The 24,880-nt window shown below is 44.1% G+C and overlaps 1 protein-coding gene across 4 annotated transcripts in view; it reads left to right on the top strand.

The window, feature by feature from the left end:
- The window catches only part of OGDH (oxoglutarate dehydrogenase), a 61,369-nt gene that overhangs the window by 12,030 nt on the left and 24,459 nt on the right, over positions 1-24,880 (top strand). For 2 of the 4 annotated variants that reach the window (XM_084797311.1, XM_084797312.1), the window contains exons 3-5: positions 12,049-12,240; positions 13,724-13,814; positions 20,909-20,953. In XM_084797311.1, coding sequence (XP_084653437.1) covers positions 12,049-12,240; positions 13,724-13,814; positions 20,909-20,953 — 328 coding nt within the window. Of the gene's footprint in view, positions 1-12,048; positions 12,241-13,723; positions 13,815-13,935; positions 14,039-20,908; positions 20,954-24,880 lie in introns of all 4 variants that reach the window. The other 2 variants (XM_084797313.1, XM_084797314.1) reach the window with 2 other exon arrangements.

Raw genomic sequence — 24,880 nt, 5'->3', positions numbered from 1 at the left:
GTAGGACCATTTCTATCCCTAATATACATTTGCCCATTTCTGTGGAGCCTTGGGAGTCCTCTCAGGGCAGGGACCTACAGGTTAGTCTTACAGGCGCTTACGCTCATTGTACATGGTGTGGAGAGCTTCCTACTGTGCTCTTCTGAAAGGGACAGCTATGCCAAACAGTCTGCAGGACACTACTCTGGTGCTGTTTTCATGGTTATTTCTGGGAGGAATTCAGAAAAGTTTGTTTAACCTATTTTTTTTTTTTAATTTTTTAGACAGAGTTTCATTATGTTTTCCCAGTTGACTGTGCAGAGCAGGCTGGCCTCCAACACACAGAGATCAGCCTTCTAAGTGCTGGGATTAAAGGCATATGCCACGGCACCTGGCCAGAAAGGCATATATCATGGCACCTGGCCAGAAAGCATTTTAGATGATGTCCTTTGGCGTTTAAAATGCATTTTCCAGGGTGGTTTTTTGTTTGGTTGGTTTTGGTGTGCACGTGTAGGGGTCAGAGATCAGTGTTGGAGTCTTCCTTTACTGCTGCCCACCTTATGTTTTGAGACAGGGTCTCAAACTAATTTCAGAGTTTACTGATGTGCAGCCTGGCCAGCTAGCGGTGAACTCTGGCTGTCTGCCTGTCTCAACTCCACTCTTTCCCAGTGCAGAGATTATAGGCACATGTTACCATACTCTTTTTCTTTCTTTTTTTTTTTTCCGAGACAGGGTTTCTCTGTGTAGCCCTGACTGTCCTGGACTCACTTTGTAGACCAGGCTGGCCTTGAACTCACAGAGATCCACCTGCCTCTGCCTCTTAAGTGCTGGGATTAAAGGCCGTGCCTCTCGAGTGCTGCAGTTTTGAGACAGGGTTTCTTATTGTTACTGCCTTGGAGCTCGTTGAATAGGTTGGGCAGGTGGATGCCATTATGCCTGTTTTGTCTTTGTTTTTTGTTTTGTTTTGTTTTATGGTATATAGGGATCAAATTCAGGTCCTCATGCTTGTATGATTGCCACTTTACTGACTGAGCTATCTTTTCAGCCTTGTTTTAATCTTACTTGTAGTTGATTTTGAATGATTATGAAAACAATACATATTTAAAGTCTGTAGTCAGCTTAAGTAGATTTTTATAATTAAGACTTTAAAGTTGTCCAGCCTGGTCTACAAAGTGAGTCCAGGGCAGCCAAGGCTGCACAGAGAGACCCTGTCTCAAAAAACTCAAAAAAAAAAAAAAAAAGAGAAAAGAAAGACTTTAAAGTTGTCGCTCAATGATCTTCAACTTCTTCTATCAGCAGTGGTTTCAACAATTACAGCTTTTTGTGTTTAACTATACTGGCCCAAACTTGTGCACAATATTGTACTTTAATGGATTTGCATTTTTTTTATGGTTCAAGTGGGGATATCTTTAACTTCTGAAAGCAGCAGGAGTTATAAGGCAGCCTCTTCGCCTGTCTCATGTGTCAGTTTACGGATGGTGACAGCTTTGTTTGTGTGAGAGCTATACTGACTGGTGTGTGAGTTGGCTCAGCTCACTGAGAAGAGAACCCTTGAACTTGTGAAGGGCAGTACAGGTTGTTCTGAGCTGTGCGTGAGAGATGAGGAAGGACGGGTGCAGGGTTGGAGGTAGGGGATAAAGTGAAGGGAGTTAGCAAGGCTTATAACCTCAGCAAGTGGCAGGTTGGGAGGAAAGGCCCTCGGGGTAATGTTTAGGTTCTAAAGGAATCTAAAAGAAGTTCCAAGGTCGAATCAGAAGGTGCTTGCTTACTTCGTATTTTGTTAGGTGCTGTGAGTGTGTGAGTTCTCTTGAGTGGGGCGGGAGACTGGCCAGAGTGGCCTTGAGAGCTAACTCAGGCCAAGTGGAAAGGGAGAAACTACTCTTAGGGCTACTACATCTTTCAGGACAGTTTTTTGTTTTTGTTTTTTTAAACAATTTCCCTTGTACTATATTTTAAAGCAAAAACAAAAAGTCAGAATCAAAGTGAGATTACAAAATAAATTTTAAGGGAAAGGTAAGCACCAACAGTAAAAAGACTTGAGTTGCTTAAGAGCAGCCAGAATGTCCTCCTTCCCATGTGAGAAGGTCAAAGAGTGGAATTTGTAAATCCAGGAAGCAACTCCTTCTTTCCACATGGCATGGGGACGAGAGAGGCGTCCTAAGGGACAATGCCGGGGTTTAGAAAGTAGAAGATATCACCTTGTAGAGACAGCCTGCTCAGTCTTGAGGCTTCCCCTCCCACTCAGGGCTTTCTTGAAGCTGGGCTTAGGCCCCTGGGACTCTTGCTTAAAGTAGGTGTTTAGTTGTGAGATGAGGAGGTGGGCACTTGAAGTCCTCAGCATTCTACCAGAAATTCTGGAGCAGCTGCTTACAACCACCTGGGCTAGGGCTCCTCTCAAAAGACCCAGTCATCCTATGGAGTACAAAACTGGTTGGTACTTACCCAGGTGGCCCCTAGCCAGATCAGCACAGGTAACCCCAGATGATCACTTTTCAGCTGGCTGCCTAAGTAATGTCATATGCAGATCTGGCCTGTTTTCCTACAGAATGTCCTAAGTCTGCTTAAGAGAAGAGTCATGGGGTATATTGGCTGCAGCACTTTCCTATGGGAAAAGTCTGATTCCCAAGAGCATTGCTATAACAAACCATTCCCAAACTGCATCTCGAAGTGGTACAGGAAGACAGGCGCAGTAATCTCAGCACTCAGGAAAGCAGAGGCAAGTGGATCGATGTGAGTTTGAGGCTAACCTGGTCTACAAAGCGAGTACAGGACAGCCAGGGCTATACAGAGAAACCCTCTCTTGAAACTTCCACCCACCCCACCCCCCAAAAAAGTGGTATCTGTGTGATATGTATCTTAATTCAATCAGCTGAAGGCCTCTGGTTTCCCATAGTGGTCCCGTGCAGTCAAGACTCCTGTAGCCAGAGTCTTTGAAGGCCCTAGTCACAGCTGGCAGTAGTTGCTGGTCTTCTCGGTTGCTGCAGTCTTAGTTTTAGGGAAGTTCCAGTGATGGCTGAAGGACTGGCTGAAGAGTCCCTGAGATCTAGGCCCAGATCTCAGGCTGCTGCTCTGAGACATTGGTCTGAGCAGGTTGAGAGACAGCCTCTATCCTGAGAGATGGAGAGGCAGGCCATGTGTGTGCATGGAAGGCCACATAGGACTGACTGGCTAGCCTCCAGCCTGCTTCACTGCGGTCACCTATAGTTTAGGACAGTGCATTCCATAGTCAGAGCTAAGGCAGCTCTTTGTTACTCGTAGGTACTTATCACAAATTAATTCACATACCCAGACAGAAAGTTTAGAAGCATTAGATACGTATACTGTACTGTAAAAACAACGTTGTTGCAGTGGAGCTTGCATTCATTTGTTGTTTTTACTGCCATCTAACTGTGACTGCCCTAGTTTTTTTTTTTTAGTTTGTTTGGAATTTTTGCCTACTATGTAACAGTATCTCTCTATTATTTATAGGCTGTCAACCTCAAGAGTACTAGGATTACAGGCATACATCCATCAGGTCTCTAGTTCCAACTGGCTCCTTGTAATGGGTTTGTAGTATTAGCAAGCATGGATCACAGTGTGCCATGAGGGTTTGCATCACAGATGGGACGGTGCTGGGCAGGAGTCCTACCCTGACTGGGAAAGAGAAGTCCTGCCTAGGAAGCGTGGGAAGTTCAGCTCTCCCTCTTGAATTCTTTTGAGCATTTGTACTGAGCCTTACGCTGGTGGCCACTCTCACATTGGTCTGAGACTTGTTCATATTCACATCTGAAATCATTCCCAGGGCATTTGCTGGAAGGACTCAAACTTACAAGTCAGAACAGATTCCTGGGTTTGGAGGAGAGGGATAGAAAGCATGAAGCCAGCCTTGCTTGTCCATGCTGTGGCTAGGACAGCAGGGCTTGCCCCTCAGAGTAGCACTCGCCATCCTGTACGTAGGTGATCACAGGGCATTGGGTGGGCACTGGGTCACTCAAGGACCATCTGCCTTTTCATTGGATCAGAAAGCTAAAAGGAAGTTTTCTGTTGGTTTTCACTTGTTTCCCTGTAGCTTATATTGATAATAGTAAGTATAATTAGCATTTGAACTTAATTGAGGGTGTATTTGATAATGCTGGGCTTCATCAAAAATTTATCTATCAATGGTAGGTAGGCCTTTGAGCCTGCCCCACCCATATCCCTGGATTATTGTCACATGTCCTTTATTAGTCCTTGGCTGGCCCCAGTACAGGACTACTAAATGCTTTTGGTTTCTATAAATAAACTGGGAGCTCAGAGTTCACTTTTTTTTTTTTTAAAGTTCACAAATGATTTACATTTGAAACCTGTCCTGTTTTAAGTCTTCTTGGCAGAAAGACTATAACCTTAAACCCACTTATGACAGGAGGTTGGCAGGAAGCTCTGAGCTCCTCTTCTGTAGGCCCCCTCCTCCTGTTAGCATTAGGTGGCAGAGGTTACCCTCCGCACAGGAGAGTTAAGCAGTGTGCCCCAAGTGTTTTGCCTCATGACCTAGTTCCAGCACAGCTTTCTTGTCTGGTTCTTCCAGTACTATCTTCCCTTCCTGGTGCAGCCATACAGGGGTCTTCAGCATGTGACCTTTCTCCTTTCACCTTTTTTGGGTCCCCCCTGCTCTTCAAGACTTGGTGCCCTCTCTTCTCAGCATTTATATCCGTTGCATATTCTGTGAATTCACATATTTACTTTTCTTACCTTCCTTGAAAGTAGGAAGCTCATTTTAGTTTGTCTTCTTGTTCCCAAACCTTAGAGCAGGGTGCACACGGTTAGCTTTTAATAGATGTTCCTAAAATTGAACCAGAAATGGATTTTTTTAAAAAAAATTTCACAGCCAGGCGTGGTGTCACACACCTTTAATTCTAGCACTTGGGAGGCAGAGACAGGCAGATCTTTGTAAGTTTGAAGCCAGCCTGGTCTACAAAGTAAGTCCAGGACAGCCAAGGCTACAGAGAGATACCCTGTCAGAATGGGTGCCAGGGGTGGGGGAGCATTTACATTTATTTATTTTGATAGTGGGGGTAGGACCATGGCATGCATGTGGTAGTCAGAGGACAACTCTTGGGAGTTGGTTCTTTCCTCCCAACCATGGGCTCCAAAGATTGAATTCAGGTGCCCAGGCATAGCAGCAGGTGCCCTAAACTATAGAGCCATATCATTGGCCCCAGAAATGGGTTTTTTAAAACCATGTTTTTGCTAGGCATAGTGGTGCACACCTTTAATTTCAGCATTTGGGAGTCAGAGGCAGGCAGATCTCTGAGTTCAAGGCCAGTCTGGGATATATAGTGAGACCCTGTCTCAAAACAAAAATAATGTGTGTGTGTGTCTTTCCTTCCCCCCCCCCAACACAAATACACACTGTACAACTCTTTTTTTTTTTTTTTTTTTTTTTAAAGACGGTCTCTCTGGGGAGCCTCCACTGTCCTGGACTCTCTTTGTAGGCAGGCTGGCCTCGAACTCACAGGAATCCGCCTGCCTCTGCCTCCCGAGTGCAGAGATGAAAGGCATGCGCCACTACACCCAGCTCTATACAACTCTTTTTTTTTTTTAAGATTTATTTATTTATTACATATACAGTGCTTTGCCTGCATAGCAGAAGAGGGCACCAGATCTCATTACAGATGGTTGTGAGCCACCATGTGGTTGCTGGGAATTGAACTCAGGACCTTTGGAAAAGCAGACAGTGCTCTTACCCTCTGAGCCGTCTCTCCAGCCCTGTACAACTCTTTTTAAAGAAAAAATGTCTAATTTGGACCGGTGGGTTGGCTCAGTTAGTAAAGCATGGGCCTGAATTGAATCCCTAACACCCAGGTAAAATAAGGACACAGTGGTCAGTGCACACCTGTAGTCCCATTACTGGGGAGGTGGAGACAGTAGGATCCCTGGGGCTTTCTAAAGCAAGCCAGCTTAGCTGCACCGTGAGCCCTAAAGACAGCGAGAGACCCTGTCGAAAAAGTTATGGTAAAGTGCAGTTGTGGAAGATGATACCCCTGCCTACCATACCCACATGCACACAGATGGCCCACATACATAAACATGTATGCACAAAGAAAACATCTGTATACTTTCTGAGAATTTGATTTTTTGTTTGTTTGTTTGTTTGTTTTGTTTTTCGAGACAGGGTTTCTCTGTGTATCCTTGGCTGTCCTGGACTCACTTTGTACTCCAAGCTGGCCTTGAACTCACAGCGATCCACCTGCCTCTGCCTCCCGAGTGCTGGGATTAAAGGCGTGCGCCACCATGCCCGGCTCTACTTTCTGAGAATTTGAAAACCACTTACTAGATGCAAAGACTAGTGCCTTAGGATAGGCACCTCGTGTTCATGTAGCCCCTCTCCTGTCCAGACCTAATTTTCCTGACAGCTTCCTGTCCCTTGAGTGTCATTTATAATCTTGCTCTCCTACTGTGATCTTTCAACTTTTTCTTTTTAAAAAAGTCTTTATCTCTAATGAGATTTGAGTGCTATGAGCTCATTTTATATATAGTCCAGGTCCTTCATTTCTTTTTGTACATTAGGCCGTGAGTTCATATGGAGTGGGCTCCAGCAGCTCAGGCTCCTTCCCATCAGTCCTCACAAAGTGTGCTGCTCTGGGTGGCCTAGGCTGGCACTGCAGCTGAACCCAGGTGCCCTTCTCCTTGGCCTCCTTCTTCATCTGGTGGTTCTCCTTCACAATCGTCAGGAAGCTATCCCTGCTCTCAGAGTGCTTGGTGTGCTCAGTGTACACATTGCTTCTCTTGGTGAGAATCTTGCCCTTAACCTGCTTGTTCACAATGATGCCCACAGCGTGCTGGGTGACGTCGTAGACTCTTCTGGTTGTGCCATGGTAACACTTAATGGAGCATTCCTTTTTGAACTGTGCCTATTCCCTTGATGTCTACAATATCACCCTTCTTGTAGATTCACATGTATGTGGCCAAAGCAACAACTCCATGTTTCCTAAAAGGCCTAGAGAACATAAGCAAATGCGCCTCCTCTTTCCCTTCCTGTTTGTCATTTTGGCGAGTTACTGCAAGATGGCTGCCACGGCCAAAAGTGAGTGCTGTGAACTTTGAACAGTCTAGTGCTAAGATAGGCAAGGAAACATGTTTTTCTCTGTTTATTAATTGCAAAACATGCCAAGTAAGAGGTTGGAGAGGCAGATTACCGTAGAGGTGGGTGTGGTGGACCTGGGGCAGGAGCACAGGTCAGCATGACTCAGAAGTCACCGCCACCACCCTTCATCCCTCTGGAGCCAGAGTCCAGCTCTGTCTCTGTCTCAAGGACAAGAAACCATTCCTGTTGGGGAAGTGTTTGCTGCTGTGCTGTGCTGTGCTTCCCAGGGAACCAGCTGCTGCTTTCCTTTTTTGTTTCTTTCTGGTACCTGGAGACATTTCTGAAAGTAGAAATTGCTGCCCTTTTTATGGTGACCATTTTGTCCAGGTGATAGCAGGGGATAGTGGGGGAATATTCAGAGAAACAGAAAACCAAGGCTGGTAGCTTAGACTTATTTTCTTCACTCACCAGAAGATGAGAGGTAGTCAGCTTATCATTGATGCCACCAGTGCTGCTGCTTTAATGAGTGGCCCTCTGTCATCTAGGTCACACTGAGCAGGAATTAGTGACGAGGGAGTTGACATTTTTTTCTCTTGAACTTTTCTCACATTTGCAGAGGCTTCATACCTCTTGTGCTGGCCAGGCTCTGATGTCTCAGCCTAATTGTTCTTCACCCCGGTGGGTTAAACTTGAGTTGTGGTGGCAGCCTGGGAACAAATTAGTGATAAATACATAGACGCTCAGGTTGAGATAAATGCAGGAGGAGACCAATGGGGCTGCAGTTGGGGTTAAGGACATCTTCAAAATAGCGACAAATCTGGGTGTTACAGTGACACCTGTGTGAGGTGATGAGTGGGCTTCTCAGGAAGCTGTAGAGAAAGTGAGAGTCTAGAAGTGGGTGGTCAGTAAGGTCTCTAAAGACTACAAAGAACTCCAGACCCAAAGCTGGGGCATTAGAGATGACAGTGGCATGGATGTTAGCATCAGGGGTGGGAGAGATGAAGGCAGGGCTGGGGAGTGGGAGTTGTACATAAGATGCAGGGTTGCAGGGGCAAGAGAAAAAGGAATGGCCTTTGGCTTCCCAAGAAGGAAGTTATGTAGGGGTGCTTCTGGCCTTGAACAGGTGTGTGTGCTTTGGCTACCTGTGGCCGCATGTGTGGGCCAGATGATGGCCTTCACTTTCTAAGCCTATTGAAAAGGAGATCTAACTTGTTAAATGTACTTGGTGTATGTAGTATGAGTTTTGCCAAGTAGGTGTAGTCAGCTTACTGTATACTGAGGCCTCTGATGGTTACCCACTCAGAAACCTATTAGTGTGATGCCAGTCATGGTACAAACGGAGAGGTTTTTAGGTGCAGTTCCAACCCCATCAGGGCACTCTGTCCGTAGTGGAGCTGCATTCCCTACATTTTCCTCTTTGGAAAAAACTAGTATAAACCTGTTCTCTCCCTACCCCCACCCTTGCTAACCCCCTCCCACATTCCTCACTGGCTTTAGTACAAGCAGAGTTTCTGTCACTGGAGTTTTACTTAGCATAAAAGAACGTCACAGGGAGCTGGGTGTGACGCTACCATGCCCCACATTTTACATGTGTGTTTGGGATCTGAACTCAGGTCCTCCAATATGACTGAACTGACTGGCTAACACGCCCCAGGGATGATCTTTACCCCCCCAGCACGAGAATTACAGGTGCACACCATCATACCTGCTCTTTTATATGAGCTCAAACTTGGGCCTTCATGCTGTGTGTCAAGCACTTTGCTAAATGAGCTATATCCCCAGCTCTAGTATTAAACTAGTCTTCCTGCCTCTTAACCTTATGAGTAACCTGCGGAACCAGGAATGGTGGCACACAGTTAGAAGCGCTCTAGGAGTGGAGGCAAAGGGGTAAGAAGTTCAAGGTCCTCCTCAGCTGCATAGCAAGTTGAAGACCAGACTGGGACACACGAGACCTTGTCGGAAAATAAAATCAATCATGCTTGGGATTCAGTTTAAAGGTAGAGAGCCTGCTTAGTGTGTGAGAGGCCCTGGGTTTCCCTTGAGGTGAGGGATGCTTTGAGGATAAAAAGAAGGTGCTTTGGGCTGTGCTGTTCTTCATGGGCTCCGTGCTGTCAGGGTAAGGCCATGAGTGTCAGAGTTGGACAATGAGCCAGCTCCTGCTGCTAGTTTGGAGGGATAGAGCCTTCCTGAGGATAGAGCTGCATGTTGTTAGTCCATGCAGTGCTGGAGTGTGATAGGGTTGGATTGTCTCACCCAGTTTGCTTCGGCATTGATGAGGCTTTTTCTGAAGGCCTTGGTGTGTGTGGCCAAGGAGTTTCTTGGACTGATATTTGAAGATGGACCACTAAACCGTGTGGTCTATGGTCATCTCTTCTAGAATGAGGATAGACGCTCACATGTGCTGTCATTGATCACCCTGATTCTAGAACAGGGTTGGACAGTTGAGACGTCCTGGTCATCTTTGCTTCTAAAACAAGCACCTATAGCCAAGGTATGCAGTCTTCATTAATGATTCCTTCCAGAAGAAAGTTGTACAGCCAAAGTGTGCTGTCCTTGGTTATGGCTGCTTACAGACATGGGGAGTTGTGTTGGGCCTGCTGGAAAAGCTCCCTGAAGTCGGAAGCACCTGGGATATCCAGCGAGTCTCACATGTAGCCATCCTCTATTGACAGGGCCCGAATGGGATGCCAGCTAGGGTCCTCTGTTCCACACCCCACACACACCCAGATAGAAATACTGCTCTCCCCACCTTAGAGAAAGAGCATGTGTGAGTTTTGATGGGAGCTAAACTGATAGAGGAAGATTGAAACCGTGGTTTTGAGAAACTTAGATCCTGGATTTGTGTTGCAAGCACTTAATACCATCTTTTGAAAAGTAAAGTTATAACTTTTTTCATGTCCCAATCAGCTTATGTCTGAATGTTTCTATAGGAAGTTTCATGGTAGGTACCTGAAGATAATATCAGATCTCTTTCCCAAGGTTAATAATTGTTACTAAAATTGTCATTGGAGTATAGTTTACATAATACAACATCATATAAAAGTATACAGTTTTTACTATGTTCACAAGGATGTGCAATGGTATTCCCAGTGCTTTTTGTTTGTTTGGTTGGTTTTGAGACAGGATTTTACTGTATAGCCTTGGCTTACCAAAAATTCACTATATAGACAAGGCTGGCCTCTACCATGCCTCTGCCTCCTAAGTGCAACAATTAAAGGTATTCACCGCCATGCCCAGCCCAAGTGGTTTGTTTTTAAAACAAAAAACAAAAACAAAAGCAAAAAGGCGAGATGGCACACACCTTTAATCCCAGCATTCGGGAGGCAGAGGCAGGCGGATCACTGTGAGTTCAGGGCCAGCCTGGTCTACAAAGCAGTCCAGGACAGCCAAGGCTACACAGAGAAACCCTGTCTCGGAAAAAAAAAAGTGGTTTCTTGTCCCTTTTAAACATTTATTTATTTTTATCTGCATTGGTGTTTTGCCTACATGCGTATCTGTGAGGGTGCCAGATCCCCTGGAACTGATGTTATAGACATGTACAGAGCTGCCATGTAGGTGCTGGGAATTGAGCCCAGATCCTGTGGAAGAACAGCCAGGGCTCTTAACTATTGAGCCCTCTTTCTAGTCCCTTAAAAAAAAATTTTTTTAATGAATACCAAAGAAGTATGTTCTTACTGTAGACTGTTACAGTCATTTCAGAAAAGTTCATAAATATTTTAGAGTGAGAGGCTGCTCTGTTGTATAAGAGGTAGTCAGGCTTTTGTGTGGTTGCTTTTGTGTAGCTTTCTGGTTTATATACCAAGAGCATATAGATATATTCATAAATCAGATATGTTGATACCTGCACAGTGTTATGAAAGAGCTAAGTCAACAGAATCCAAATGATCAAATGGGGTGGGGCAGGGAGCAAAGTCACTGGCAGGTCACTTGCCTACCATGTTTAGAGCCTGGTGTTTATTCCTAGCAGGAACTTTAACAATATCATGATTTATTTATTTGTTTACTGATTTTTCAAAACAGGGTTTCTCTGTGTAGCCTTGGCTGTCCCGGACTCCCTTTGTAGACCAGAGTGTCCTTGAACTCACAGCCTGCCTCGCCTTCCGAGTGCTGGGATTACAAGTGTGCACCACCACGCCTGGCTTAGTATTATGATTTATTGAGTCATCTTTACCTGCTGCCCCCAGGCACAGACATACTCCTTTGAGAGCCACAAACATCCCCACACTGACACCCCCGAAAAGCACATCTAAGTAGTAACTTTACAAGTTCATAGGAAGGTGAGTACAAAAGTCTAATAAAGTTTCATCTCTTAAAATTTCCAGAAAATCTAATCAGAATTTACTGGTGGGGAATTATAGACACACAACTGTTGCAGAGAAGACAGTGCCTCGTCCTTCAAAGCTGTGTTATGGTAGCATGAGCCTGTAATCCCAGTACTGGGGAGACCAAAACAAGTGAATCATGAATTCAAAGCCAGTTTAAGCCTAATAGTGACTTCCATACTCAGATCCTGCCCTCACATTCACACCCCCCCCCAACCTGTCTTTTTTTTTTCCTTCCCAGTGGAAATAAGTCTTCATCTCTGATCTCTACACTATTTTAAGAGGTTAAAGAGATAGCTTAGCAGTTAAGAGCACTAAGAGGACTTAGTTTTGTTCCCACGTCCATAATGGGCAGCTTACAACTACCTGCAACTCCATTTCCAGGGCATCCAGTGCCCTCATCTGGCTTCCACAGGTGCACACATGGTGTTAATTACAAATAACGAAGCACGGACATACACACAGAAATAAGTAAAAATCTTAAAATACATATATCTTTAAATGTTTTAAAATTTACATCTTGTGTGAGGTAGGTTAAGTAATATATAGTATATAATTTACAATACAAAATACAAATTAGACTATTCAAATCTGAAGTAAATAAAAATAGGAATATAAGGAAATGACAGTGTTGCCTTCTTGCAGAGGATAGTTCTTTATGACACTTAAGGAAGAGTCAGGTAACTGTGCTTTTTTTGTCTTTAGTCATGGGACATTTTTTTCCGAAACACCAATGCTGGAGCCCCTCCGGGCACTGCCTACCAGAGCCCTCTTTCCCTGAGTCGAAGCTCCCTGGCTACCGTGGCCCATGCACAGTCCCTGATGGAAGCACAACCTAACGTCGACAAACTTGTGGAGGACCACTTGGCGGTGCAGTCTCTCATCAGAGCATATCAGGTGAGCAAGGGCTGGCTGTCAGTATCATATAAGATACAGTATTTATTCCCTGGGCCTTTTTGGGTGTGCATTGTTTTACTTCCAAATGCCAGCTGTTTCCTTTCTGCTTTGTTCTTATGGAGGCAAACATCAAGTATAAGAGAAAAGAAACAAAACTCCTCTAGTTGAACACATTTTTCAATTTAATGGTCTGTTTCATAATAGCTCATGACTTCTTTTCATAAATAGGCAAGCCGGTATCTGGGCATGGAACGTGAGGTTTTGCACAGCTGGTGATGGGGCGGTGCTGTGGGGTGGAGTTGTGTCCCATCTCAGTTGACAACTGAATCCTGTAAGAAAGTAAATCCATAGAGCTTAGAGACAGAAGCCAGTGGGTAGAGAAGAGGAACTAAGTCTAAAAATGTGGTAAAACAAAGATGCTATATCTAAATTCTTCCAGTAAGCAGCCAGCCTCGTTACATGTGTTCAGCAGGGCTGGGCTTTTTCCACCCTGTCCTTTCTCCATCTCAGCACAAAGATGATCTTCCATGCGTGCTTCTGTTGGAGAATTGAGACCTTAAGATAGATCTGAGGAAGCCAGGCATGGTAGCCCACACCTTTAATCCCAGCACTCTGGAGGCAGAGGCAGGTGGATCTCTGTGAGTTCGAAGCCAGCCTGTTTTACTAAGAGTGAGCCCAGGACAGCCAGGGCTACAACAGAGAAACCCTGTCTCGAAAAACCAAAAAACCAAATAAACTTCTCTTCTGTTCTTTTAAATAGTTCAGATAAAGGGCTTTTAATCCATATAGTAGTGAGAGATGCTGTTTATATGACCTACTCTGTAGCACTAGGGCAGAACCTTACTCCTCCACACATTTGGATATAATGAAGGCAAGCCTTTATTAATAAGATGGACCATGATTATACCGTTTCCAGTCACAATCAACACCTAAGCCTTCATTTTCTTCCTCAGGGAAATAATTGTCTTCTCCCAGCATGTCTCATTTTCACTGATCTAGGAAACTGTAAGGAGCCCAAGATTCCTTTTTAAATATTCAAGGTTGTAATAACTTGAGAAACCTTTTCCTTTTTTATCCTCATAAAAGGGTACTTATGCACAATAATGCTGTGGTGGGGGAGAGGGAGAGAGGGATACTGGGAATTGAACCTATGGCCTTGTCTCTACAATTGAGCTGTATATATCCTGGTCTCTCTTTACATTGAGACAGGATCTCACTCAGTTGCCCAGGCAGGACTTGAATTTTTGATTCTCTGCCCCAGCCTTGCAAGTGGTTTAGATTATAGGTCTGTACTAGCAGGCCCAGCTCCCAGTAATGCATTTTAAAATAAATTGTTCTAAACTGTTTTTAAAAGAACTAAATCTGTTGTATGGATTCACTGAGCTATGTTCCTTTCTAAGAAAGATTTGTATGAAATATAACTTTTACCCCTCCCCAGAGCTCACTGGATCTGTTTAATGACTTGCTTGTGTTATTATTCCAGGTCAGGGGTCATCACATTGCAAAACTTGATCCTCTCGGAATTAGTTGTGTAAATTTTGATGATGCTCCGGTAACTGTTTCTTCAAACGTGGGTGAGAATTAATATGTAAATGCTAATTTTAATGTAATTTTACTTTTTTTTGCCCCTTCCCTCTTTTTTTTCTCCTGTCCTTTTGTGTGTGTCCTTCCCTCTCATCGTTGGCCCACTCATAGATACGAGGGCACCATGTAGCACAGCTGGACCCCCTGGGGATTTTGGATGCTGATCTGGACTCCTCCGTGCCCGCTGACATTATCTCATCCACAGACAAACTTGGTGAGGGTCTGCGAGCAGTCAGCTGCGCTGCTTGAGCTCCTCTCGCTGTGCACAGCCTGTACTAGCCAGGACATCCAGACAGGAGGGAAAGGCTCTTAAGTTTCCTTCGTTCTGATCACTTGAAATTCAGCAGTAATACAACCATAGATTTAAGGATATTGTCTCAATTTTCACCCAGATTGTCCAAGTCTCAATCTGGAAAATAAAATTTCAAAGGAAGGTTCTGTGGCACCGAGAAAAACTGGTCCACTGCTTCAGAGAATAGCTCTTCTGGCCCCAGCTTTCCTTGCAAGGCTGCAGTTGTCAGGGGTGTCCCGTTCTGGAGTATGGTGGGGCCTGCTTGGGCTGGAGGGTGTTCATATTCTTGAGGAAGGAATTCTAGAGCAAGGTTTTCCTGATTTGTAAATGCTGGTGATCACACTGAGGAAACTTTGGAAGGCGTTCCCTACAGCGTCAGGAGGCCAGGGCCTTTGGGTGGTGCATGTGTGGAGAATTGGGATTTGTCACTGTTACCAGAAGATATGCCAACCTGTGCCTTGTCCTCCTTGTGAGGTGAATTGGCATTGAGGTGCTCACTGCAGTTGCTTCCAGAGTTAATTTGCTTATGTCACCGTGCTGCTAACCTGTACTAAAGAAATGATGTGACTAATTATGAAATGACCAGAGTGTTCACAGTAGGCACCTTGCATGCTAATAAAATCGATTATCACCTACTTGCTAATACTCTTGGGGAGAAGATGGAATTAGTGTCCTTGAAGGCACCTTGAGGAACAGTCTCTGGGACTCGGTACCTGCCCTGTAGTCCTACAGGCACTGCTGAGATGTAACCCAGCATTTGGATGTTAATCAGCTACAATTAGAGGACATTATTGATGTTGGACTTGATGTTGACAGTTGTAAATTGTTCTTTAGTGTTCGAGAACACTCGTAGATATTACAGGATTTCCTCCATATTGTATATACTCTTTCAGAAAGTTTAGGAAATATGTAGAAAAACAAACTTTGTCTTTTTCTTGGTTATCTAGACAAAAAAAAATGGTGAGGTAAAGGTGCTGGGGAGATGACTTAGTGAGTAGGAGCCCTTGCTATGTAAGATGAGGACCTGCGTTCAAGCACCCGTGTTAACAGCCCGTGGCCACGTAAGCATGTGACTCCAGCATTGTGCAGAATGGAGACAGGAAGATCACCAGCGTCTGTTGTTGCTAGCCTACCTGCTCCACGTTAAGAGAAAGACCCTGCCTCAAGGAAATAAGGCAGAGATAGCCAGTGACCTCCTCTGGTCTCTGTGCAAGTGTACACACACACACAGAAAGGTGTAGACACTTCTTCCTACCAGCAAGTAAGCAGTCAGCACCAGCTATGTTTCCTCTCATTTAATTCCGTTCTGATAGATTGCTCCACAAAAATAATTTGTTTATGGTGAACTCCAAAATAGAAAATCTGGAAAAGATTAAGATTTTGTGATCCGTGTTGGGTAAGAGGACTTCTAGCTTTTATGGCCTGCATTAGGGAAAAAATTATGAGCCAGGAACCATGGACAAAACCCAACTACTTGAGGCTGGCTAGATGGCTCAGCCACAACCTGAGTTTGGTCTCTGGAACACACATGGTGAAACAAGAGAATAGACCCCTGCAGGTGGTCCTCTGACCTGCACACGTACACTGTGCACGTACGGGCATACAGTTAGGTAACAAATCCGTGTAAAGACTAACTTCTGTCCACGTGGAAATGAAACCAGATCCAAGATGGGAGCTCACGTCCCAAGACTGTGTTTATGAGGCACAGTCATAAGTCTAGGCCTCAGTAACTGCTGACTTTCTACACGTTTGTGTTCAGATTCTATTTACTTTTTGTTTGTTTGTTTAAAGGCAAGAGTCTCATTATGTAGACCATGCTGGCTTCAAACTCAGACAGATCAACCTGTATCTGCCTTCCAAGTGCTGGTATTAAAGGTTTGTGCCACCATACCCAGATGTTCAAATGGCTACAAACCCAGCAAAACACTTACATGTATTTACCACCTTAGTGTAAAGGCTGTTTTAAGGATGTAAACAGTCAGTCAGGTGAAGAGAAGCTGAGGGCACGTCTGGAGGTGTCTCAGGTGTTCTGGAGTTGGAGTGCACCACCATCTTGGCATGTAGACAAATTTTTGTTCAGCCGTCACATGTCTCACAGTACATAGCCTGCAGTACACTGTCCTCGTGGGCTTACATGGAGACTTTATTGCACAGGTGTGATCAAGCTATCTTCTGTCCCCTTCAGACTGTGTAGGTCAAGGCAAGCTGTGGGGGATCCCAGCCTAGCAGTCTTGGGGGGGGAAGTTTAAAAAAAAAAACAACTTATGGAATTCCAGCAGAGCCCAGCCTCCTGAGTCTATACTTTACCAGTCTACCCTATCGTTATATATTTATTTTCCCTTCCTAGGCCTTGCTCAGATCTACTTTGGATAGGGTCATCAGTGTTTTTGTGCTTCTGTGAGGATCATAGTTGAAGATGTTATAAATTATAAAGCTTAAGTGCATAGAAATGCTCAGAGCTCTGAAATCCTCTGACCACTGTCTGTGTCCAGGAGCATATGGGTGCACTAAGAGTTAGGAATGAGAGAAAAGCACATTTGTGCTCTGTTTGTTTTAAGGTAGGGTCTCATGTCACCTAGGCTGGAATAGAACTTGCTTTGTAACCAAGGTTGGCCTTGAACTCCTGATTTTCCTGTTTGTATCTCCAAGGGTCTGGGATCACAATGATGTGCCACTTGATCCTGTAAATTTTATTTATTTTAATTAGAAAAATTAAAACCCTAAGCATATCTTGAATTCTCAGTGTAGGCCAGGCTGGTCTGGAACTTAAGGATTTCCTCGTGGGTCTTCCACATTTTGATTAACATGGCCCTTTGCCACCATGGCTGGTTTCCCTTGAGTCCCACCCCATCAAACTCAGGGCCTCTAGTAAGCTAGATAAATACTCTACCATTTCACTACATCCTATCCCTGATGCTGTGAATTTTAAATACTGTGACATAAAGATATAGGTTAAAAAGGGGTCAGTTGGTAGACGTTTGAAACTGTAGGAGAAGTAGTTTGAATAGCCACCGTTGATGACCACAGGTCTTTTATGAGTCCAGACACTACTCAAGCTCCAGCATCTCTTCCTTGTTGGATGGGCTTTATAATCAATGGCTGACCTTCAGCTAGATGCTTAACCTTCTGTGTCTCAGTCATCTAATCTTTAAGACAGGTGTGGTGGTATCACCTAAGATTGTTTCAGAATTAAGCCGTTCATAGAGGAATATACCTATTGTAAGCTCTCTGTGTAAGCCAGCGTGCCTTTGAACTTGCTGCAGTGATATTTCTGTCTCTGGAATTCTGGGCTTATATTTGTGACCCAGCAGCACACCTAATAATCTCTCCTTCCTGTCTGCCTCTCTGCTTTCCCCTTCTCCCTCTTTTTCCACCCTCTCCTCACTTAGGCTGAGCTCAGAGGGCCCTACTGCCTTATCCTCTTGAATAACTAGGACTACAGGCTTTTCAATGAAAAGTTTTTTTGTTTCTGAGACAGGCTTTCTCTGTGTAGCCTTGGCTATCTCAGACTCACTTTATCGACCAGGCTTCAAACTCACAGAGATCCACCTGCCTCTGCTTCCCCAAGTGCTGGGATTGCAGGTGTGCACCACGGAGCCTGGCTCTTTTGGTTAAAAATGTAAAGATTTTTGGAGCAGCTCTTCAGTTAGTTGTGGATTATATTCCACGACTGTGCTCATGATGTCTGGGCTAGGGTTCCTTTTTCCAAATGTACTCAGGTGGGGTCAGGTTCCAAGTAAGCCTCTGGAGGGCCGTTTAATTGTGAGGGTTGGGCTGTAGACCATACTTTCCTTAACATTCCTGTCGCCCACAGCCATGGTTTGCTCCGAGTGTTTTCTGGCAGTGGGGATAAGGCATCCCACTGTCTCCTGCCAGGAGGAAGGCTCGTGGGTTTAGGAACCAAAGTAGAAACGAGTGTGTCTTGCGAGATGACAGAGTTGTTATGAGTGGACAGGTCTAGACATTGAGCCTCCACCATTGTCCTCTTTTGGAGATAGACAGCTTAACCAGAAACAAATCAACCTGCAGCGCTAACTGCAGCGCGGCGCCTGTTGTCTCAGGGTTCGCGTGCTGTGCTAGTCATGCTCAGCTTGACACAGGAGAGGCTTGACGTCTTGTTCCCTTTAGCTCTTGTCCTCAATTGTTTTCTTTCAAGTACAGTACCAAAATAATTTCCTGCCTAAAATTGCCATAATTTGTGATTTCTGTTACATATTCCACAGCAGCTTCTCATAGGGACAAAGTAATTATTTCTCCTAATCTGAGATTTAAGTATAATTAAAAAATTCAGGCCAGGCATGGTGACACACACCTTTAGTCCCAGCACTCAGGAGCCAGAAGCAGGCAAATCAATGTGAGTTCGAGGCCAGCCTGGTCTACAAAGTGAGTCCAGGACAGCCAAGGCTACACAGAGAAACCCTGTCTTGAAAAATCAAAAAAAAAAAACAAAAACAAAAAAAGATTCAGATTAATATTCTGTAAACAAATAAGGAAAAAATGAAAATTCTCAAACATACCCCTTTAGTGTTTGTAAATTCCTAATAATATTAGGATATAAACCTACATTTGGTTTAAAGGTCTATTTATAAGTCCAAAATTATGTCAGCATTTCAGCCACTCATTTGCCTTTGTGGCATTAGGCACAGTGTGTCAGTGTTCCTGACTTTCTTGGTGCACTGAGAAGCATGAGCTGAAAACTCAATACAGATCTGAGGGTTTGGCGGGGGTCAGGGGTTAGGTTTTGGTGGTGGTGGTGGTGGTGGTGGTGGTGTTTTTGGTTGGTTGGGCTTTTTTGCTATTACTGCTTTTTTGTTTAAGATGCAGTCGTTCTTGTTGTTCGGGTTGGTTTTAAAACCATGTACTCAAGTGACCCTCCCACTTCAGCCTTTCAGATGGCTGAGACTACACCACACCACCCACTTCTAGAATTGCTTTTGAATCACGTCTTTTGGAGTAATAGCAGTTTATTTACCATACATTGCCTGCTGTGTGCAGCATGTTGTCCCTCAGATAGCTGGGGAGTAGTAACAAATAAGCTTCCTTAGGTGACTTCAAGCAGGTCTCCTGGAGCTATATTCAAAGGGCATCAAGACCCAGACCAGGAAGCCCCTAGGTGTTTAACAAGAATTGTTTATGCCCAAGAATTGGTAAATCTCTACACCCCCATGTAAGTGTCCTGCATCTTTTAGAAGTGACAAGCTGTATCCTTAACGGCTTTCGTCTACTCCTGTGGCACACCTGCACTCTATAAGTAATTGCTGAAAAGACTCTAAAAGTACTCAGATGCAATGGGAGACAATTGTGCTTTCTATAAATGACAACACAGTGGTTCTCTTTCAGTCTTTGGCTGTGTCCTTTGTCTTTTGTTTTCAAAGTACAAAAAATTGAGTAAAAGTATCTACATACCCAATACCCAGATAGCAAGCACTATTCCGTACTGTTTTTTAAAAAACAAGAACGAACAATTTCAGTTCCTTTTGAGGCCCTCCCCTGTGTCCAAGCTCTGCGGGATCACTGATGGTATTGACCTGGTCTGTCTTGAGTCTGAAGATCCTAGGAAGAAACTTAAGCTCTTCACCCTCACCTTAAGCGGAGCATTGCTGCTTTTGTCCAGACCTTGGATACTCAGGTCTTAGATGGATGCCCCAGGAGAAGGCAGAGCTTTGCCTGGTTTGCACAGCATAGGTGTTTTTGTTGTTGTGGTGGGGTTTTGTTGTTGTTGTTTTGTTTTTGGTTTTTGGTTTTTCAAGACAGAGTTTCTCTGTGTAACCCTGGCTGTCCTGGACTCGCTTTGTGGACCAGGCTGGCCTCCAACTCACAGCGATCCCCCTGCCTCTGCCTCCTGAGTGCTGGGATTAAAGATGTGCGCCACCACCGCCTGACCAGCATAGATGTCTTAATGATACTGCCTGCTTACTGGGATCTCGTCAGTCAGCCTGAACCCTCCAAACCCTCCACTGGAAGGGAAGCACTTGGCTGCCCTTCATCTGCACACCCTGCCCAGTGCAATGACCGTGACTCTGGAGGAAGAGCTTTGTGTATCTGGTAAATGTTTTGAGCTTCGCTGGTGGCCAGGAACGTTGGGGTAGAAGTGCCTGAAAGCTCTCGGTGGAAGGCAGTGGAAGGCCTGCCGAGCCATGTGTACTTCAGGTTCTTAGGGTGGCTTGGGCTGCTGGGTTCTTCTGTTTCAGCTCAGCCATCTTATCCAGGAAGACTAGACTAAAGATCCTTCTAGTCTTTAGAATCAACTGCCACCTGAATCCAGTTCTGAAAGATGGCTCCTTCACCATTCAGGTCTTTACACTTTCTTTCCCTCCATCTTTGGCCACATCTTGTGGTCTAGAAATATGTGTAACTTCCCAGATAAGCGCTGTATCAGCGGCTTCTTGAGGCTAGGTTACAGCAATGGGATCAAATGATACTGCCTGGGCTTCCCAGTGTCAGGGGAGTGGCCTTCCTGCCTTCTGAGTTACCTTATTCCAGCTCTTCTGTGAATAGGTCCCACATTTACCACTCAGCAAAGAACCCCTGATCACAACCCCATCCTTGTCTGTATGTGTGTGTGTCTGTCTGTGTGTGTGTGTGTGTGTGTGTGTGTGTGTGTGTGTATGTGGGTCAGGGTGTATGTCCATATCCATCCATCTGTCCTTCCATCCCCTTCCGTCCGTGTGACAGTGTCTGTGTTGCCTGTTTCTGTGGTGATGGTATAGGATTTTGGTGTTGAGGTTTTAAACTAACTCACCTGTCTTTTTCCTTCTGCGCTCACCCATGCTACCTCACTCTGCCTCTCAGATCTTGCAGTTTTCAAGGAACGACTTCGAATGCTAACAGTAGGAGGTATGAAAATAATGAGCCTTTCACCTTTCTGGAGTTGAGGGCTTTGTTTGAACAGGATGTGCAACTTTTCCTAGCATGTGATTTTGGGAAAGTTGACACAACATCAATCAGTGTTTCACAGTTTGTTAATTATTTTAAAACACTTTTTTTTTCCTTCACTTATTTAATAGCCATGTAGAGCTGTGGCCCAGTGTGGGCTTGTTTCTGTTCACTTTGTGTTCTGAAGAGCATTTTCATCTTATACATGCTTCACTGTCGCTTTGCTGTGAACTTCCATCTGCAGCATTGCTCACCCTTAGCTCCTGCTGGAGCCAGCGGGGTCCTGAGGCCACATTAGCTCTGCATGGTGCCTTGTCCTGTCCTCTACGTTCTGTTTGTGGGTTTTGCTAGACTCTGGATTCCTTCAGGTTCTGCTTCCTGGGTTTCTAAACCGCTCTCTGTTTAAAAGACAACCAGAGTCTTAGTAAGTACTTTCTGGGAGCACTTTGTGATCCCAGATCTGGGCAGATGCCCTTGAGGAATCCAGAGTTGAGGAGCTGGGGCCATCTGCCTGCTGTCTTCTCGACCTGCCCCTCGCTCTCATGGCCAGTTTCTTTCCTTCAGGCTTCTCTTAAGACATTTTTTTTTCCTTTGTCTTAGTCATAGTAGCTCTGAGATGTTACACTTTGCCATTTGAGACAAATGTAGACTCCTGTAATTGTAAGAATTAATTAATGACTTTCATAACCTTTAGCCAGTGTCCCCAGCGGTAGAGTTGTGACTGTAGCACACGTCAGGGTCAAGACTCTGTCTTTTGCCTCTCACCCTACCACAGTGCTTCGCCTCCGCAGCTACTTTTGTCTTCTCCACTTCTGTAACTTGACATTTTATGAGTGCTATAAAAGTGGAACCACAATACAGAACATTTTGAGGTTGTCACTTTTCCCGTGTTAGTTATGTAAGATACACCCAGATTGCTAGTGTTTTCTGGTGAGTAGTGTCCCATGGTATAGAAATGCAGTTGTTTAAGGGACTCCCATGTTGAGTACCTGGGCTTTTCCAGAGCAAAATGTTTTCATTTTTGTGATACGTAGTTTGTTAAATTTTTTCATCACATTGTGCTTTTGTTGTCAATTTAATTTTCTCTTAGCCTTAGATCACAGAGCTCCCCCTGGTATATTTGATGTGCACAGTGGACTGCACCCGTCATCTCACCACTCACTTCGAAGGCAAGGCAGGAGTGTTCTTTGAGTTGGAGGCAAGCCTGTGCTGTAAATGTTCTCTCATTTCAAATAAGTCTAGAATCCATTTTGAATTTATGTGTGTATAAGATCAGTATCTGTAGCTGGAGAGATGGCTCAGCAGTTAAGAGTACTGACCGGGTTCAATTCCCAGCACCCACATGGCAAGTCAAAATTGTCTGTAACTCCAAAATTGGACAGCCTCACACAGATACACACCAATGCACACAAAATAAAAACAAATTATTAAAAAAAGAAAAAGATCAGTGTCTAAATTGAGATTTATTTAAATACTTATTTTACCCATAGTCTCTTAATTGTTTTGGTGCTGTTGGCCAGAAATCTCTCCTTCAGTAAGTTTTGTGCACTTTTCTTGAAAAATAAGTAGGATGTGGACGGTGAGTAAAGGCACTTGAAGCCAAGCCTGATAGCCCTGAGCTTCGTCCTGGGACTCACATGGTGGGAGGAGAGAGTTGACCCCCACAAGCATGCATGCCTTGGGGCCTGTGTCTCACAGACACACATAGTAACTCAGTATAATAATTAAAAATCACTAGGTCTTATTTGTGTGGATTTACTCTGGATTTTCTGTTTTCCTTAGTGGTGTGTATCCTCCCACCAATATCACAGTTAGATTATTGTGGCTATTAGCATCTCACAGTTATTGTAAGAGTTTTAGAGTCTTTTAGAGTAAGTATTTCTATCTATGTAAAAACTTTGACATTTTATTAAGAATTAGGTTAAGCTTACAGGGGAATTGAGAAGTGTTCCTCCATGGCTTGTTTCTTCTAAGTTGTAAAATACCTAGAGTTTGTGATGTCTTGAGGGTCTTTAGTGACATCATGTTTCATTGCTGACCTTGGTAATTTGTGTTGCCTTTGCTTTATGAAGGGCTTGTCAGGGTGTGTTTGTTTCCCTGGGTTTTCACTATTGTTTCATGTTCCTCGGTTGCATTGATTTCTGCTCTTTTAGTTTTTTAACATCTGTTTGCTGGGTTTTGTTTTGTTTTCCCCTTCTAGTTCTGGGGCCAGGGTTAGAAACTTAGATGATTGCTTAAAACCTTTTTATTTCTGATGTATGCATTTCCTGCAAGTTCTTGGTACTCCTTTAGATTTCCCACGTTTTGATAAATTCAATGCCTTTCCTCCCACACGTTGGGTTTTGTTTGTAAAACTTTGGTTTTGGGGGTTTTGAGGGGGGGGAGTTGCTTTGTTTTTTGTTTGTTTGTTTGTTTGAGACATGATCTCACTGTGTAGCCCGGGTTGGCTTTGAGCTCACTTTGTTTACCCCAGGCTAACCTTAGAACTAGCAGCAGTTGTCCTGTCTTGTCCTCAGTGTTGGGAATACAAGCTTTTTATATTTTAAATATATATCAAATCTACTTCTGCATTTGGGATTGCTATCTTCTCAGTATACTGATTCTTCTGTTATAATGTAGTATCTTTCTATACTCCTAGTAATGTTTTACTCTGAAGTCTACCTTATCTGATACTAATATTCCTTACTTTTATTGGCTTGGTGTTTATACAATATATTTTTCTAATATTTCTATCTGTCTATGTTACAGTATTATAAGTAAGGTTCTTGCAAACAATCATGTGCTTAGGTCCTAGTTTTTCTGTGGAGGTTTTGTTTGGTTTTGTTTTTAATCTACTCTACTAATTCTTTTCATTTAGTGTTATTTATATTTAGTGTGGTTACTGATACAATAAGAGCTTCAGTGTGCCATTTAATTCTTTCTGCTTTTTCTATTTTTCATTTTGTTATTGGAGTTGTTAGTGTCAGAGCCAGAGCCCTGGCAACCCTAACAAGCTAGGCTCAGTTACTCACCCTCAAAAGGCCAGTTAAAGAAAGTAAAGCCAGGCGTGGTGGTGCACATCTGTAATCCCAGCACTCAGGAGGCAGAGGCAGGCGGATCTCTTGAGTTCAAGGACAGCCTGGTCTATAAAGAGAGTTCAGGACAGCCAAGGCTTCATAGAGAAACCGTGTCTCAAACAAAACAAAACAAAACAAAAAAACAACAACAAAAGAAATAAAAAATGATGAGAAACAGAATAAGAAAGTTTATTCAATGTGGTCACAGTGGGAAGAGGAATAAAGAGGTTCAGTGACCCTCCAAAGGCCATCTTTGGGGTCCTGACATAAAGTTCAGGTTTAAGTAAAAGAAAAAGAGCAATGCATAACTCAGAAGCCTGGTCAAGGTGTGGTCCTGCCCGTCATCACCTCAATTATGGTTGTCTGACAGGTTGTCAGAACTGTGTGGAATCTCTTTCCAGGAGACAAACTACTGCTCTCGCTGGTACCAGGCTTCAGCCTTTTCCTTTCCCAGGAAGGAACTCCTGTGGAAATTCCAACTTGTTTAGCATAAGCCAAAGGGAGAGTTATAAGTATCACAGTAGAATATCTTTATTCTTGCAAAACAGCTAAAAGAATTTTTTGGCATTTATTTTCTCTTCGTCTATGGATCTTTAGAAAAATGTGCTGTGAGGGGCAGGAGATGGGTGTATCCAGGCCGTGTGTAAACGTGGAGATCAGAGGTCAGTTTGTGCCATTAGTTCTCTCCTCCCACCTTTATGTGAGTTCCGGGAGGTAAACCAGCTTTACTGACTGAACCGTCTTCTTATCAATCTACTTATGCCTTTTACCCACTGAGCCATCCCACCAGCTCTGTTGTGTGCTTTGAATATTTCTTTAGTGGTTGTGGGAT

This window comes from Acomys minous (assembly GCF_964271855.1).
Source record: "Acomys minous genome assembly, chromosome: 10".
Taxonomy (NCBI): Eukaryota; Metazoa; Chordata; class Mammalia; order Rodentia; family Muridae; genus Acomys; species Acomys minous.
This window is presented reverse-complemented; position numbering and strand designations above follow the sequence as displayed.